Here is a 19,427-nt window from a genome sequence, read left to right as displayed (position 1 = left end):
TAACCTCCACTGTGGCAGTGACCTCCACCGTGGTTGTGACCTCCACTATGGTTGTGACCTCCACCGTGGCTGTTACCACCACCATGACTGTGACCTCCACTGTGGTTTGACCTCCATTGTGGCTGTGACCTCCACTGTGGCTGTTACCACCACCATGACTGTGACCTCCACTGTGGTTTGACCTCCATTGTGGCTGTGACCTCCACTGTGGCAGTGACCCACACAATAGCTGTGACTTCCACCGTGGCTGTGACCTCCACTATGGCAGTGACCTCCACTGTGGCTGTGACCACCACCATGACTGTGACCTCCACTGTGGCTGTGACCTCCACTGTGGCTGTGACCTCCCACTGTGGCTGTTACCACCACCATGACTGTGACCTCCACTGTGGTTTGACCTCCATTGTGGCTGTGACCTCCACTGTGGCTGTTACCACCATGACTGTGACCTCCACTGTGGTTTGACCTCCATTGTGGCTGTGACCTCCACTGTGGCAGTGACCTCCACCATAGCTGTGACTTTCACTGGGGCTGTGACCTCCACTATGGCAGTGACCTCCACTGTGGCTGTGACCACCACCATGACTGTCCACTGTGCTGTGACCTCCACTGTGGCTGTGACCTCCACTGTGGCTGTTACCACCACCATGACTGTGACCTCCACCGTGTATGTGACCTCCACTGTGGCTGTGACCTCCACCGTGGCTGTAACCTCCACTGAGGCAGTGACCTCCACCATAGCTGTGACTTTCACCGGGGCTGTGACCTCCACTATGACAGTGACCTCCACTGTGGCTGTTATCTCAACTGTGGCTGTGACCTCCACCGTGGCTGTGACCTCCACTGTGGCTATGACCTCCACTGTGGTTGTGACCTCTACTGTATCTGTGACCTCCATTGTGTCTGTGACCTCTACTATGGCTGTGACCTCCACTTTGGCTGTGACCTCCACCGTGGTTGTGACCTCCACTATGGTTTGTGACCTCTACTGTGGTTTGTGACCTCCACTATGGTTGTGACCTCCTGTGCTTGACCTCCACTGTGGCTGTGACCTCCACTGTGGCTGTGACCTCCACTGTGGCCTGTGACCTCCACTTTAGCCGTGACCTCCACCGTGTGTTCTTATTGAAGTGAACCACGTCTCTCTCTCTCTGTCTCTCTGTTTGTCTGTCTGTCTGTTCAAGTCGTTCCGCCTGTCACTAACTACTTTTATAACAAGACTCGTAAAATCTACACAGGTTGTATTGTTCGCCAGTAAACACTTCATCTCCGAAACACCTGTTGACGCTCCTAACCTTTTTTTTTACCTCATGTACACAAAGGTGTTTATAATTACACAGTCAACGAGTAAGTCAGGTGTGAGTGATGGTGGATGTGTTAGTGGATATAGTGTGAGGTATTGTGTTAAGATATATTCATTTATGAGGGATTATGAGTATGTTAGGGAGTGAGTGGTAAGAATGTGTGTGAGGGAGTGACGGGTGCGAGTGGTGAGTGTGTGTGATGGGTGAGAGTATGTTAGGGAGTATGAGAGAGTGAGAGTGCGTGAGGGATGAGTGTGTGAGGCAGTGAGGTTATGAAAAAATGGGAAGAAGAGGGACCAAAGGGAGGGGGGAGGGAGAAGGGTAGAACATCCCTCTCACATTTATCCTCTCCTTCACTCCTCATCTCCCATCCCAGCACCTCTCATCCCCCTTCCCAGCACCCTTTATCTCCCTTCCCAGCACCCTTCATCTCCCTTCCCAGCACCCCTCATCTCCCCTCCCAGCCTCCCTCTCATCTCCCCTCCCAACACCTCTCATCTCCCCTCCCAGCACCCTTCATCTCCCCTCCCAACACCTCTCATCTCCCTTCCCAGCACCCTTCATCTCCCCTCCCAGCACCTCTCATCTCCCTTCCCAGCACCCTTCATCTCCCCTCCCAACACCTCTCATCTCCCCTCCCAGCACCCCTCATCTCCCTTCCCAGCCTCCCTCTCATCTCCCCTCCCAGCCTCCCTCTCGTTGAAATTTAAGTTACACTAGAGGTTAAATTTGACTGCTCCTTGTCACTCTCCTGCCCCGAGACCCCTGGAAGACACTCTCTACTATCATAATAACCTAGACACTATATATAAGTTACAATATTCAGGAGAACATACACTATTTATTCTACTACTCGTACTATTAATATTGTTAGTATTGTTATTATTGTTGTTATTATTGCTACTATTAGTGATATTAGTATAATTACTTTAGTAGTAGTAGTAGTAGTAGTAGTAGTAGTAGTCGTAGTTATATATAATTATTTTTCTAGCACTGGAGTTGGGAACAATAAAGCTGGGTTGTGTTAATGTTGCTGCAGATGTAAACTCATTATGACACAATGCAAATCCCACGAAATACTGAACCATTCCTACCCTCACCTCCAGATGTATTCCCAAACTGTTTCCTAAGGATTTATCACGGCAGTTATTTTACTAAAAAATCTCTCTCTCTCTCTCTCTCTCTCTCATGGCATTCTTAATATTTTTTTATCCTCTCATTTAACACACAGTAACGAGAGACAGTACTAAAGCCTGTTCGTGAGTGTATCCTACAAAATCTTCACGTACCCTACAACACCCTGGTGTATTTTACAACACCTTAGTGAACCCTACAATACCCTGGTGAACCCTACAAAACCCTGGTGTACCCTACAGCAACTTGGTCTACATTCAACAACCTAGTGAACCCTACAACACCCTGGTGAACCCTACAACACCCTGGTACGCCTTGGTGTACAAACAACACCCTGGTGTACCTACCTACTTACTACTTTGCTGTCACTCGGAAACGAATATGACGATCATCCAGCTACGATACAATAATATGAGTTATTAAAGATATTACCTTTGTTGGTTGAGCTCTGAGGTGACTCGTCAGGCCGCCACAGAGGTGGCGGCAGCGTCTTTCTGGAGCTGGTGCTTGTCTGCCTCGGTATGCAGTCGGACTAACTCGAAAACATTGACACCTTCTGGTGTGGTGCTCCTCCAAGCATTACGAAGTAGAGTAATTGTCTCCCAGGTGAGGGGGTCGATTTGGTTCTTTTTCAGATTTGGTTCTTTTTCAGATTTGTCTTAAGATCCTTCATTTACCTTTTCAGTTGTCAGGCAGTGTTACGTTTACCATTCGTTAGGGTAACATGGCCAGTCCAATGTAGTTGTTCATGGATAATGATAGTCTCGATGCTCCTACAGTTGATGTTATCGAGAATACTGGCATTTGTTCTCTTGTCTTCCCAGCGAACTTAAAGGATGGAACGTAGACTACATTGGCGAAAGTTTTCAACTGCCTTGAGGTGCCTCCTGTATGTGTCCCATGTCTCACTGCCATACAGCAGAGTGGGGAGGTCCACTGCTCGATACACGTGCAACTTTGTAGATAATTTCAGCTCCCTACAGCTGAAGACACGGGTACGGATTCTGCCAAAAGCTTGAAATGCACATCTGATCTGATGTTGAATTTCTTCATCGATGTCCGCGTTGGTGGACAGGTGTGAGCCAAGGTACTGGAAATGGATAACATTAGAGAGGGTAGTACCGTTAAGATGGATGGATGTTGGAGGTGTGGTTGAACCAGGGCAAGGCTAAAAGAGAATCTGAGTCTTTTGTGCATTCACCTCAAGGCCGAAGTGTTCATACGCATATGCAGAGGTGTTCAGTGTGAACGACGAGGGTTAGGTCGTCTGCATACTGAAGTTCAGTGATGGAAACGGCCGGCACCTTTGTTCCTGCCCGGAGTCGTCTTATGTTGAAAAGTCCCTTCATCCGTGTACTGGATGTCCACCCGCCGGCTAAATTGGCACTGGCACAAGTAAGGAAGGCAACCAAGAAGATGGAGAAGAGAGTTGGTGCCAGTACACATCCTTGTTTTACTCCCGGTTGGATGGGGATGAACTCAGACTGGGTGCCATTGTGCAGGATACTGCCGTTCATGCCATCGTGGAGTTGCTTCACAATGGCAATAAATTTTGGTGGGCAGCCAAAACGACTGAGGGACCGCCAGAGGGGTTCCCTGTTGATTGAACCGAAGGCCTTAGTAAAGTCAATGAGGGCCATGCACAAGTCACGATGCCTTTCTCTGTATTTTTCCTATTTCTGGGTGTCACATGATGGTCTAAAGTAACATTTAGATTCTGTGAGGAAGTTTTCCGCCTCAGGAAGAAGTCTGTTTAGGAGGACTCGGGCGATAATTTTGCCAGCTACGGGCAGCAGCGAGATCCCGCGGTAGTTCCCAAGAGTCTGACCGATCTCGCCTGTTCTTATAAATATTGACAATCTCGTTAAGATCTTGGGGGATTTCCTCCTTTTCCCATATATTCTTCAGGAGTGTGTGGAGACAGCTGGTAAGCAGAAGTCCTCCTGCTTTATACACCTCGGCTGGGATTCCATCAGACCCTGTGACTGTTATTTTTCTTCTGCCTCATAGCAGTAGGTACCTCAATCCAAGGATGAAGGACAGCCGAGGTGGTTCAGCTTTCGGTGCTGAGGGACCTGCTGGGTACTCAGGACGTCCACACTGGTGATTCGGTTAAGCAGCGAATGGTAGTGCTCTTTCCAACGCTGTCGGATGCCCTTTTTCGTCCTTAATTAGGGAGTTGCTTTCGGATGAGTGGAGGGGGCCACGCCATGAGTAGTTGGACCATATATTGTTTTAACGGAAATGAAAAATATATGCATCTTGTGTTGATCCGGATTTTTTTTTTTTTGCATTTCACGCGCTAGATTTTTCCACCATTCGTTTATTACTTTGCTCTGTATGTGCTGGGCCGCCTCTTTCTTCTTGTGGAATGTCTCAACTTTGGTCCCAGACTTAAGGTTATTCTACCAATCAGTAAGAGCACCATGTTTACTATTGATGAGTACTTCGATTTTCGGGTCTTTTTCATCAAACTAAACCGGGTGTTTTCTTTTGACCTGACAGAGGGTTTTGTTGCAAGTTTTTGTGATGACAGCTTTAATGGAACCCCATTCGGCCCTGGGTTTTGGTTGTTTGATGTTGGTTTGTTTATCAGCCCATCATTGAGATGCTCTCTGAAATCATGTTCTACTCCTGGATACTCCAGTTGCTTGGTGTTAAAGCCTCTTCTGGAGGCTTGTTTCCTTTGCCGTTTTGGGGCGAAATGAAGGGACAGTTTGGGGCTGACGAGCCGTTGATCTGTGTCACAGCGGTCTGAGCCATGCATGGTCGGGTGATGAGGATATCTCGGCGATCTCTTTCTCTGACAATGATGTAGTCAATAAGATGCCATTGTTTGGATAGTGGGTGTTGACAAGAACCCCTGAACTTGTCGGCCTAGTTACACAAGGTGGTGGTGATAGTGAGGTTGTGTTCAGCACACGTGCTGAGGAGGATAAGCTGTTGTGATTACACTTGCCTACTCCGTTTCTCCATATGGTTCCCTGTCATATGTCAGCATCTCTGCCATCCTGGGCATTGAAGTTACCTACGAGCACAACCTTATTTCCTCTGGGAAATAGAATAGCATTCTGTTAAGGTTGGCGTAAAAGACCTCCTTGATATCATCTTCTGCATCCAGTGTTGGGGCATATGTACTGATGAAGGAGGCACGACGTGAGTGATTCAGTGGGACTCGGAGCGTCATGAGGCGCTTGTTGATCCCAACAGGCATTTCAGTTAGCCTATATAGGATGTATTGGCGAATGGCAAAGCCAATTCCGTAAATGCGGTTTCTCTCCACAGCTGCCTTACCCTTCCAGAAGAAGGTATAGCCAGACCCACGTTCTGTGAGTCGACCCTCGTCTGGGAGCCAGGACTCACTAATGGCTGCTATGTCAATGTTATACCTGGACCTCTTTTGCCACAAAAGAGGTTTTTCATTCAGGATGCCAATTTGTGTCAGTATTGATAAGGGTCCTGACATTTCATGCAGCGACCATAATAGGTTGTATAGTTTGTTTTTGTTTTGATCTGTGATTATAATTGCGTTTTCGACTGCATAAGGATGACTTTGCTGAGTGCGGTTGCCGAGTCAGGTTGCTTCTTTAGGCAGGCTGCGTTTAGGGCACCTTTTCTAGCCCCCTCCCCATGTGGGGTGAGCAGAGTGGCTCCTGGAGAGGGTTGCTCAATCGCACAGACAGGGCCAGATTGCACCGCTGGCTAGATCCCAGTGCATACGCGACCATCTTATCTGTGCCGCCCATGCGCAGAATTGTGACAAGAGACTCCCGACAGTCATCTCTGACTGTCCCCGTCGCCACTCGTCCGTCGTCATAGGACTTTTCGGCTTATAGGGATTTTGATGATGATGCGAAGAATGATGAGCTGGATGATGGCTGCACGTGAGTTGATTTATATGGTGGGGCAGGAGCGCAGGCTGGAACCACACATCCTGGTTCTCTCTTTTCCTGACCTAGTGATGGAAATAGTTGCAACGATTGGGGAGAAGGAGAGTTGCAATGGACTGCCGATAGCCCAGTTTGTTGGGTTTCGCATTAGTAGCCTGTCCATCTTGCATTGCCTTCATCCGCTGGTGTAGTTGTTGGGTTCCCATGCTGGTCACTTTCTATGCCTATTCCACCGTTGGGGTCTTACCGGAGCTCTATAAGCATCTCTGCCTAATGCAGGGCTCCACCACCGATTTTTCGTTCAGGGTTTACTCCCGCAGCTTTATACCTACCAAGGTTAATATGCAAGTCAGCTGTACAGTGGTTGGTAGGCGCCAGGACGTGTCCACCTACCAGTAAGCCTATGCACCGTCCCTCTGGGACCCACTGCTACTCCGAGATACCCTGCTGGTCTAGCCTGGGGCTGCGAGACACCCAGTTACCGTGTGTTGCCACGAGGAGGCGCAGCAGGAGTCTTGATGGTGAAGAGGCTGTGTACTGGCAGGGGAAGAATTATGCAGGGTTGCTTTCCTGTTCACCACGAGGGCTAGCCAGCGGCGGCAGCTGAAAGCGAGAAGAAGCAAACAGTGCCTGCACCTTAACACTATCATAATGCTGCCACACTAGACGCATTACACCACCCAGTGTGTGTGTGCGACACACACACACACACACACACTCTGCACCATACCCTGGTATAACACCTTTGTGTACCCTACAACACCTGGTGTACCTACAACCCCCTGGTGTACCCTACAACACCCTGGTGTACCTTACAACACCCTGGTGTACCTACAACCCTCGAGTATACCCTAAAACACCCTGGTGTACCTTACAACACCCTGGTGTACCCTACAACTCCTTGGTGTACCCACCACACCTTGGCACAACATCTTGGTGTACCCTACAACTCCCTGGCATACCCACAATACCTTGGTACAACACCCTGGTGTACCTACAACACAATGAGTGGAAGCAGCACTACACTAGGGCCTCAGGTGTAAGATACTAACATACACCTGACGTTAGTGTGTGAGGCAGGTGAAGGTGGACGGCAGGTAACCTAATTATGGACACTAATACACACAGTACGTGGCAGCAGCGGGTCCCCCGAACATGGTGACCCTCACCTCCGGGGACACACTGTTGACCTCACCACGAAGACCTGACATATCCCTCCATACCCTAGTGACTGTTGACTGGTGAACAACAAAGAGCTAGACGATGGAGAGGAAAAATAATAGCCACCAACTAGGGCGACGAAGAGCAGATGTACTGTATTTAGTTGGTAAAGAAGACCGAGAGAAAAATATTCCCTCAGTAAATCAGTTAGGAAGTCAGGTAAGAAATAAATATCTTTCAGCAATATTCCTGAGAACTGAATTGTCTCCCAGCAAATCTTGTCGATAAATGGACAATGACACTTTCTCTCTCTCTCTCACTGTCTCTGTCCCTTTGTCTATCTGTCTGTCTCTCTCTCCGGCAAAACTGAGAGAAACATAGGCATTAGTATGTTGTTGGCGGGGCGGGCTGCCTGTATGATGGCTGGTGCAATATACACGCAAGAAACCTTCACACCGACCTCCTGTATACTGCTGCACGCCCTCTTGTATACTGCTGCACGCCCTCTTGTATACTACTGCACGCCCTCTTGTATACTGCTGCACGCCCTCTTGTATACTGCTGCACGCCCTCTTGTATACTACTGCACGCCCTCTTGTATATACTACTGCACGCCCTCTTGTATACTGTTGCATACTATCATGTTCGCCTTGTATCCTGGTGTAGACATGGGGCCTGTATCCTGGAGGTGTAAGACATGGGGGCTGTGGAGGTGTAGCACGGGGGCTGTTCCCTGAGGTGTAATACATAGGGGCTGTATCCTGGAGTGTGGCCATGGGGGCTGTACCTGGGAGGTGTAACACATAGGGGCTGTATCCTGGAGGTGTAACACATGGGGCTGTCCCTGGAGGTGTAACACATAGGGTGTATCCTGGAGGTGCAACACATAGGGCTGTATCCTGGAGGTGTAACACAAGGGCTGTATCTGAGGTGTAACACATGGGGCTGTATCCTGGAGGTGTAACATTTGGGGCTGTATCCTGGAGGTGTAACACATGGGGGCTCTATCCTGGAGGTGTAACACATGGGGGCTGTATCCTGGAGGTGTAGCACATGGGGGCTGTATCCTAGAGGTGTAACACATGGGGGCTGTATCCTGGAGGTGTAACACATGGGGGCTGTACCATGGAGACATAACACATGGGGGCTGTATCCTGGAGGTGTAACACATGGGGGCCGTATCCTGGAAATAGCGCCTACAGAAAACAAATAATTTAATGACAACATCAAAACACAAATTTAAAATAAAAGAATAGCATCAAGAAATACGACACTGATCTAACCTAACCTAACCTAACCTAACCTAACCTAACCTAACCTAACCTAACCTAACCAAGCAACAGAACATTCTATAATCAATCCTAATGATGACAAGATTCACTACAGCTGGTCAACATTAAATTAGTCACTGACGAGTAATGATCCACTAGTGACAGACGATGGATGTGTGTCAATACTTCCAGATATCAGCTCATGAATACTTCACGCTCTCTATACAGTTGTCCAATAATATATACGTGGCGTCATCTGGTCATGTTCAACAATATACACCGTCGTTACTGCTCACTGATGTAAGCTGTTTTAATGCTGCGATAGTCTCTTCTACAGCCAAAACAAGATGGTAAATACCACCACGAACACTTACACGGGCTATTCGTCTTCCAGAAGACATGTACAGAGGATTTTCACTGGTACAGGTTTAAAAAGCAGCTCGAGTTGAATGAGGTATTATTAATTTTATAAACACGAGAGGAAAAAACATACGAGAGAGCCAGATGTGTTTACAAGATCACAGGGAGATAATGATGGTAGGATCTCCAGCACTTTAAGACCAACAATGTTAAAATTCGATGATATTAACACCTAATGCTGTGTCCTATTATTTACAAATCTGCCAATCACTTGATTGACAATAATTATTTCCAGTTCCGGAATAATAAGAGATACAACTTAAGAAACCCAGATCTACTAAGGCCCCCCCCACTCCCATGCGCTCCTCTCTGTCCCAGACCTCCATAAAATATCATGGTGTGAAGGGGTGGAACAACTTACCCCCACCCATCCGAGCAAAGACTACGCTCCCTTCCTTTAAATCATCTCTTAAACAATATATATTGTCTAAGTATTAATATTCTTGTAATACCTATTTTATATTCCTGCTTATATTGTACCACCAAAACCATTATATCATAGATTGCCATATAAATAGATAGCAATTACCATTGCAATAATTATATTTGCTGACTAGACATGATACTGACAGCTCTGTTCTCTTGTGTCAACCCATGTTGTACTGCTTCCCCCCCTTGTCATATTTATGCATATCAACACCATTGTAAAATATGTATATACTTATGATATACAGTAAATGTAAAAAAAGTAAATAAAATGTACAATAAAATAAATAAATAACGAAGTGATAACCGTGGTGACATTCTGATATACTCTTACTACCACCATGTTATGTGTACTATTCCAGATGATACTAAATGTTATATAATATTTCCTTGAGATAAATGTACAGTATATATCAGGCTCTCAACTGGCTCAGCCATGTTAATATTGTCATTATTATCGACTCTGTATCTGGGTTTTTTCTGGCTAAATAAACTGTTTCAATATTAATATCAAAATACCTGAGACTGTTCCTGACGCCCTTATACAGTAATATGGTGACCCACTCATAGGGTGATGAAACGGTTGTCACTCATAAATAGGGAGAAAAATATAATTTAATTCTCTGATAATTAAATGTACGAGGTTATTGTCTTTGTGTTGTTGACGGTTACACATACTCGAAGGGCCGGATGTGTTTACTTCATATGTTAAAAAATATGCGATACAAAACGACATATTTTCAATAACAAACGTGGTGTCAATCACTCGATACATCAGGACATAAATAGAGGCAATACGCAATTCTATTATTATAGATGAATTTGAAATGAACTGCTGATTTTTATTTAGTGTCATCATTTAATAATGAATAGATAACTAAACCAACACTTTGTGTAATTTCAATCGTTTTAGTTCTTTCGTTACGGTTCATGGTGCTAAAACGTTTTACTTGACACGTATTTATTTTTTATTTTTTTATATTTCAGCGGCAAGGTCGTTACTCAAGTATATGTGAATACTGAAGACACAAACTCATATCACATCAGTCTGTGTGACTGCATGACTCCTGAATTCATCACAAGAATTTCCCGGCTGGTCGTGGTACCACATCATCCTCCTCCAATAAACACATAAAGCCCTCTGCTGAGAAAATCGTCTTACTGAACACAGCGAGTCTTTTGACTGTGGTGGTGGTGGCATTCTGTGGTGGTGACATACTCAGAAAGGACAGAAAGAAAACGCATTCGAGTGTAGATGATACAGCATGAGGAGACTTGACTTAATAGGCATATCTCGCTTCATTATACCGTATGTGTGAAGGCAGAAGACCAGAGACTACCAGTAAGTAATGCACTACACTATCACATTTTACACGTACGTGGAAGTTTCCGAGCGAGTGTTTGGAGTCGAGTGTATACAGCAGTGATCCAGAACCACTTCCTGCAAATGAGGTTGGAAGACAACAGTGCGGAAACAAACTACACACGTTCTTGCCGACTCGGGGTTCAATGCCAAAAAGTTTGACAAAATAATTTTATTGTACAGTAACTCGTCCATTCCAAACCTGGCCAAAAAAAAAAGTCATCTCAAGTGTAAGAAGCCAAAGTTTTTCAACGCTAGAGACCTTCATAGCAGCTTGAGACCAGAAAGCCCATAAGTGGACGAGACAGATTGGAGAGGAAGAGTAAGTGGACATTCGTAGGTGGGACACAAAAACTGATTTTGGCAGAGTTTGATAGTTTAGAGTTGGTGTCAAGGAAGGAAAAAAGTGTGGCAAACTCCTTCCCCCAAACATACAGTAGTAACAGCTGCAGGATCGAGACTGATCAGATGATTGTTATGAATAAACAGCAGTGGAGGGTGAAGGATTACCAGAGTATTGTGGGAGAGCACAGCACAACTCAGCATAAGCCACTGGTGTTTGAGGGGATAATTGGAAAGACGGATAGAGAAACCTAGGATAAGGATGAGGGGTGATTAGGTTAAGGGTGTGTAGTCGAGATGAGAGGGAGAGATATAGAGAGGAAGTGAAGAGAAATCCGGCAAAATTGGAGGAGAGAGAGAGAGAGAGAGAGAGGACAACTGTTAAGGGAGAATATGTAGGTACAGATATGAAGCCATGTGATAAAAGAAGGCAAAAAGGCTTGGAAGGGGAATAAGAAGGATGAGGAGGAAGATGTGAGGGGTACTGAGAGAGATAGAGGAGGTAAAGTAAACTATAAAAAAGAACAGTACAGCAGAAAAATCTTTACGAGAAGATCAAGGAAGACAACTGAAGGAGGAGGATCTGCCAAGATGTTGGCAGTATGGAACCAATAGTCAGACGCGAGGAGATTGGTGGTAGATCAGGGTAGATAGGAGAAATGTGGTGACCTGGGTGGTGAGGTAGCAGGACAGGTGTGGTAACCTGGGTGGTGAGGAAGTAGGACAGGTGTGGTGACCTGGGTGGCGAGGGAGCAGGACAGGTGTGGTGACCTGGGTGGTGAGGGAGCAGGACCGGTGTGGTGACCTGGGTGGTGAGGGAGCAGGGCAGGTGTGGTGACCTGGGTGGTGAGGGAACAGGACAGGTGTGGTGACCTGGGTGGTGAGGGAGCAGGACAGGTGTGGTGACCTGGGTGGTGAAGCAGCAATACAGTTAGTCAGAGGTGGACCCAGCGTGACCTCGTGAGTCAAGTGGTGGACCCAGGGTGACCTCGGGAGTCAGTGGCAAGAATAGTCCTTAATTCTAGCTCTCTCTTCTTCAAAACTCCCTTAACGTTTCAGTAGCCTACAGTGAGAGTTGCATCATCTTACAGCTTCATGGTGGGTTGTTATTCAAAGCTGACAATAATATACTGACGTTGTTTCCAGCCAAGTGAGGAAGTGTGTCTGTTAGCTACTCAGTGTAGACTCCCATGTGAATGAAGCAAACATATCCCACGTCCAGTTAGACATAGATGCCAGTACAGTGTGTGTCTAGTAATTCTCATGGCAGCTGACCTTCACACAAAGCTCATTGTAACCTCTGACATCAACCATGACATCACCAGCATAGTCTATGCATTTAGAATTGGCGTTGTGACGTCATACGGTACCACTGGGGGTAATGATCGACTTATCAAAACATCCAAGTGTTGTGTATCCTGTACATTGTGTAAACAAGATTCTGGTTACATTATACAAAATACAACATAAGGCTCAATGAAATTCAGCTAAAGCTTGAACTCACCCAAAGTATAGGACACAGGTAAATGATCAAGTCATAAAAGTCTATAAAATGCTAAAATGCTAGCATCAACCAATTGCTAGTACCTGCCTTCATCACCACCAGTCACGGGAGGATGAGACAACAGTGTACAGTAAGCCTCTTGTGATCTGGGTACAACATATTATTGCAGCTGACTTAACAACAACAGTAACTGGTATAGGCTACTGCTCCCCACTTGGCCCTCATTAACACCCTTCACAGCCAGACCTCACCACCAGCCCTCACTACCAGCCCCGATTAACAGCCCTCAGAATCAACCCTAACCACCACTCGTATCATTACAAGTACCCCTAAGTCTCTTTCACAAGTCGACTTCTCTAGGTTGATGTTGTTAAGGCTGTATACATTGACAGTATTTGTTCTTCTAATATTAAGTACGCTGCACTTGCTGGTGTTGAATTTCATTTACCATTTTTATGACCACTCCTGCAGTTCATTAAAATCCTCCTCTAATGCATTTGCATCCTGCCCTGAACTAATCTGCCTCCCTATTTTGGTGTCATCCGCAAACTTGCTTATGTCACTGCTGATCCCAGTATCTAGATCGTTTATGAAGATTATGAACAAGAGTGGGTCCAGTACTGACCCCTGGGGATCCCCACTAGTTACACAGCCCCACTCCGATTTAACACCATGTACGCTGACCATCTGTGTTCTATCGGTGAGCCATGATTTTGTCCAATTTAAAACTTTCCTCTCGATACCATGAGCCTTAGTTTTTCTCAGAAGCCTCTGTTGTGGTACTCTGTCAAATGCTTTGCTAAAGTCTAAGTAAATAACATCGTAATTTCCGTCATTATCTACTACCTCATAGACTTTCTTAAAAAACGTCAGCAGATTTGTTAGACAAGATTTTCCCTTTGTGAATCCATGTTGAGAGTCGTAGATTAATTTGTTTTTCTCTAAATGCGCTTGGATGCTATTTGCTATAATTCAAGAAATTTCCCCACTATTGACGTCAAACTAATCGGCAGGTAATTTGATGCTGATGCTCTGTCTCCCTTTATGAATATGGGTACTACATTTGCCTGTTTCCACAAGTCTGGCACAACTCCCGTATCTAATGATTTTGTAAATAAATTTACGAGAGGTACGCTAGTCTGTTCCTTACACTCTTTCAGAACTCCAGGGAAAATTTCATCCGGCCCTGGGGATTTTGTCTTCTTTAATTTATTTATCTTTTTAAGACATCCCTCTTCTCTGATAGTGATATCCTTTAGTTTTTCTTCATTTCCCCTAAATATCAGTTTCACCTTTGGCATTTCCTCGTGAATTTCTTCTGTGAAAACTGATAAAAAGTAGCTGTTTAATGCTTTGCTTATTTCCTCACTATCATCGATCACTTCCCTTCTCTCTGACTTTAAAGGCACCACTTTGTCCTTGACCTTTGTCCTATATACCTGGAAAAATCCCTTGGGATTCGCCTTGGATTCTCTTGCTATCCTGATTTCGTAGTCCCTCTTTGCCTTCCTTACATTTTACTAAATATTCCTAGATAATTCATTATACCTATCTGAGATGCTGCTCCCCTCCCTTTAATTTCTTATACATTCCTCTCTTTATTCCTTTGTCATGTTTAAGTTTTTGGTCATCCACCTCGGCTCATTCATATTTGACCTAATTTTTCTGAATGGTATATGTTGTTCCTGTGCTTTACGTAATGTACTAGCGAATTTATTATAATCATGATCAATTGTTGTGTCGCCGGTGACCTCACCCATTCCTACTGAAGACTGACCTGACCGTTTTCAGGTGACCTCACCTAGGTACCTTCTCAACCCCTCATAATCCGCCGATCGAAAGTCGGGACTCTGACCATATTATCATTATTTTTCGTTTCCCAATTTAGGGTAAACCTGATTTCTCTGTGATCACTGTTCCCTAGTTCTTCCCCTATTGTGATATCTCTGATAATATTTTCTTTATTTGCTAATACAAGGTCTAATATATTGTCACTTCTAGTAGGTTCTGCAATTAGTTGTTTTAAAAAATTGTTCTGTACTGTGTCTAGGAAGTTTTCAGATTCATAGTCACCTACAATGTTGTCCCAGTCAATATTTTTGAAGTTGAAATCCCCGATAATGCACAGGTTGTTGTATCTTGCTTCCCTACTTATTTCCTGCCATATGGGCTGAGTTGCTTCTTTCCCAAGAATTGGGGCCCTGTAAATCACTCCCACAATTAGTTTTTCTCTTCCACATAAGAACATAAGAATGGAGGAAACTGCAGCTGGCCTATTGACCCATACTGGGCAGTCCCATTTATACCCAACCCCCATTGCTCATATAAGCATCCAACCTATGTTTGAAGCTATCCAGCATATTCGAATTAATGATGATATTTGGTAACTTGTTCCATTCATCCACTAATCTGTTTCCAAACCAGTGTTTACCTATTTCACGCCGAAATCTAAATTTGTCTAATTTAAAACCATTGTGACGAGTTCGCTCTTAGTTGGATAGTTTGAGTACCTTTGTAATGTCCCCTTTGTTTAACCTTGACTTCCATTTACACACCTCTATCATGTCGCCCCTCACTCTACGTCTCTCGAGGGAGTGCAAATTATGATGCTTTAACCTGTGTCTGTATTCAAGGTTCCTAATGCCCAGGATTAGTCTTGTCATTCTCCTCTGGATTCTTTCCAAGGATTCTATATCCATTCTGTAATACGGTGACCAGAACTGAACTGCGTAATCCAGGTGAGGTCTCACAAGCGTTAGATATAATTTTAAGATGACCTCGCTAGCCTTGTAACTAACTCTCCTTTGTATGAACCCAAGTACTTTATTAGCCTTGTTACGAGCAAAAACACATTGGTTACTTGGCTTAAGATTCCTACTTATCATTACTCCTAAATCTCTCTCGCAGTCGGATTCCACAATGGCATCGTTGTTCATCTGGTAACTGGTTTGCCTGTTTACATCTCCTATACTGAGTACTTTACATTTGTCAACATTGAATTTCATCTGCCATTTTTCCGACCATTCGAAAAATTTGTTTAGATCTTCCTGTAGTTTTGCAGAGTCCTCGTCAGATTTAATTACACGTCCTATTTTAGTGTCATCGGCAAATTTACTTATGTTGCTGTCTATGCCGATATCTATGTCGTTTATGTATATAATAAATAATAATGGTCCAACTACTGAGCCTTGGGGAACTCCACTAGAGACGTTGCTCCAATGCGATTTAGTGCCGTTTATGCTCACTCGCTGTTTCCTGTCCAGTAACCACGCCCTAATTCATTTAAGGATATTACCTTTGATGCCATGCGTTTCTACCTTTCTAATTAGTCTTTCGTGGGGGACTGTCGAAGGCTTTGCTGTATGGGTAGAAATTCCTTCCGGAATTTCTACCCATACAGACTCGGTTTCTATTTCACCCGTTATTGTATCATTAATACAAAATTTTAATGCATCCCTATCCTTGTGAAAAAGGTTGTACCCTTCTATGTGATACACTGATAAAAAGTTCTTGCTCGCCAGATTCATCCAAGTTTCGGTGATTGCTATGACGTCTACATTCTCGGTACATACAACCGATCTCAGCAAGTCTATTTTAAATGTATAGTTTACATTTAAACCTACCCTTCCCTGGTCCTGTTTTACCCCTTGTCCTGAGTGACCAATTTTACTCCCAGGACCTGCTTGTTTTTTACTCCCAATTACCTGACCTACCTCTACTGGCGAAACCCCCCTCCCCAACTTTGGAGTGACAATTTCACGCTCCAGGGATGCAGACAACGTCCTTACCCCTGCGCGAGACAAGTGTACCCCGTCACGACTGTAGAGGTAGATGTTGCCATAGAACGGTCGCCAGTTATCAATGAATGACCACCCACCCACCCACCATCCAGGCACCACACCTACCCACTATCCAGGCATCACACCCACCCACTATCCAGGCATCACACCCACCCACTATCCAGGCATCACACCCGCCCACTATCCAGGCATCACACCCGCCCACTATCCAGGCATCACACCCGCCCACTATCCAGGCATCACACCCGCCCACTATCCAGGCATCACACCCGCCCACTATCCAAGCATCACACCCGCTCACTATACACTCTAAGGGCAGTCAAAGTTTGGCCTCAGTATTTAGTGTCAAAAGTATTTTTCAAAGTTGTTGACCCAAAGTTAATAGTTTACATTTTCCCTGAGGCACCCAACCCCTGGCCTTGACTCATGGTCCTTGACCCATGACCCCTTGGCCTCTGACCCCTAATCCTTGACCCTTGACCCGAGCCATTATCTCAAACCCAAGACCCCTGATCCAGTTTCTCTCTCACCCCTTTCCAATGAACTGACCTATGACCCATGACCCAGCTCTCCCTCGCCCTATTCCATGAACCATGACTGCCAATTCCCAAAAACCTTTCGCTCGCCTGAAAATTCTCGTATGGATATAAATATCCTGACGTTGCTGTGTTTTGTGTAGGAATTAAAAAAGCGTTTTGAACTGCTCCGTAAAGTCCATCTGTGACACGATCATCAACCAGATCGGATAGAAATTTATGTGAAAATAATGTTTCTAGTTATGAACAAATATCCATTAGCTTTGATGTCATCCATTTTATAGTGGCGGCTAATGGCCCGTACTCTCGCACACTGATCCTTTATACAGTAAGCCCTCGCTTGACTCTTCACCATACTAATTGGGGGAAGGGGGTACAAATTTTGCGAATTTGTGTGGAATGTTTTGCAGGGTACGAAATAATAATATTCAAAGGGTAAATGTACATATTTTTGGATAATTTACAAACATGTCCAGTACCTGATGTATGTGAATGCCATTAAATACGAAGAAAAATATATTCACATAGCTCCAACATATAAAAACATTAAATATAAGAGACACAAACATAAAATTCATCGCTGTTAACCTGTTTACATCCTCCGAGTGTAGTGATCAGAGGTCCTTCTTTGTGTTAAATCCTCGTTGTAACTTTCACTATTTCTCATTATGTCCGAAACTAACACTTGGCGCTTTCCACGGGACTGAACCTGGGACGGATCTGTCAGGGTCGGGTCTGCAACCAAATTGTGTTGTCAGTTTGTTGACATTCAGGAATAATATACAAATAAACTTTTCGGTTAATTGTAAAAGTAATATTGAAAAATTATCAAAGTTAAATTTTCTTTCTAATAAATGAATATGCGATGTGAGGAGACAGAGAGAACACTGAGTGACATCTTGATTGTCTTCAACCAACAAATTGAAGAACGTTTTATTGAAGACATTTATATAAATAGAAATCTTAATATAAATACACCCTTATTTTAGATAATTTAAGTCAGTAAATTCATTAACTTCCCTAAAACAAATAATCCAACTTAAGGTAAAACCGAATTAATTTCTCAGGACATCACATGACCTATCTAACTTAAGGCAAGGTTCTGATAAGAAACTGAGATTCATAAAGAAACAATGTATAGATTTGGTTTCTATGTTACTCTTTGTTACGTTTACCTGAGCTGTGTCTGGTGTGGTCTGTAGGTGAGAGTCATAATGGAATAGGTATTAAATTATCGAGTGAAGTGAATATTAGCGCCCCCTTCCTCCCCAGAATATTTCACCTGATGATTAATACCTAAATGCTACCTGGGGAGTTAAGTGAGATCAGATTAGGTCAGGGTTGGGTTGTCTAGTTTAACTCCTTCTTAACAGACATTTAATTCTTTCATTTAACTCTCTCTTAACAGACATTTAATTCCTTCTTAACAGACATTTAAACTCTTTCTTAACAGACATTTAACTCCTTCTTAACAGACATTTAACCCAGTCTTAACAGACATTTAACTCATTCTTAACAGACATTTAACTCTTTTTTAAGACATTGAACTCTTAACAGACATTAAAATCTTTCTTTAACAAACATTTAACTCTTTTTTAACAGACATTTAACTCTTTCTTAACAGACATAATCAAGAAGTCGTGAGGGAACAAACTCCTAGAATGAAAAGACATAACAATAAGCTTAAAGAATACCCAGTGAAAGTCTAAATAGTTCAGTACAACAACAAAACTACGGCTGACGGCTTAAAAAGCTTATTGTCTTAGCTTATTACACCGAGAGAAATAGTTTGTGAGTATTGTTGATCATCCTGAAGAGCATTTGTTTGTTTCTGTCTCTCTGGTATTGGAAATTATATTATTTAAGAGTCGGTAATCTTTGCTCTCAATTATAAAGGAATTTTTTGGAGATAGTCTATGGTAGTCAAGTAGCTATAGCGATTTTAAGTCAGTTCTTGAAATAACTGATGATATTGGTCATTGGTTCCCTCTAAATGTAAACACTGGTTGGTAATGGTACGCCCACTATCAGGGACAACAGGTTTCAAAGAACATATTTTGTATCAGTGAAGGTAGACGACACTCCCCTTCTTGACACTAGCAGGTTGGACACTATTCGCTTTGTAAACATTTGTGTGTTAATTCTTATACTTGCATGTGTTTGACTGTCGCTGGCATGTAAGACATAACCTAATTCTTTACCTTCTAACACTACTGCTGCTATTCACCTTGAAGTTTGTAAAGGAATACAAAGTTTGCCATAACACGAATACGAAA

General features: G+C 44.0%; 2 protein-coding genes across 2 annotated transcripts; one reads left to right on the top strand and one right to left on the bottom strand.

Annotated features, from left to right (window-relative positions):
- The first annotated feature begins 545 nt into the window (after nucleotides 1-545).
- LOC121858396 (cell wall protein TIR4-like) lies at nucleotides 546-1,001 on the top strand. The gene has a single exon (XM_042354841.1). It carries the CDS (start codon nucleotides 546-548, stop codon nucleotides 999-1,001), a length of 456 nt encoding a protein of 151 aa, XP_042210775.1.
- Nucleotides 1,002-8,128: 7,127 nt separating this feature from the next.
- Nucleotides 8,129-8,602, bottom strand: LOC121858395 (extensin-like). Its single transcript, XM_042354840.1, has one exon. The coding sequence runs from the start codon at nucleotides 8,600-8,602 to the stop codon at nucleotides 8,129-8,131; it is 474 nt and encodes a 157-aa protein (XP_042210774.1).
- Nucleotides 8,603-19,427: the final 10,825 nt, after the last annotated feature.

Source organism: Homarus americanus, unplaced genomic scaffold, assembly GCF_018991925.1.
Source record: "Homarus americanus isolate GMGI-L3 unplaced genomic scaffold, GMGI_Hamer_2.0 scaffold57980, whole genome shotgun sequence".
Lineage (NCBI taxonomy): Eukaryota > Metazoa > Arthropoda > Malacostraca > Decapoda > Nephropidae > Homarus > Homarus americanus.
This window is presented reverse-complemented; position numbering and strand designations above follow the sequence as displayed.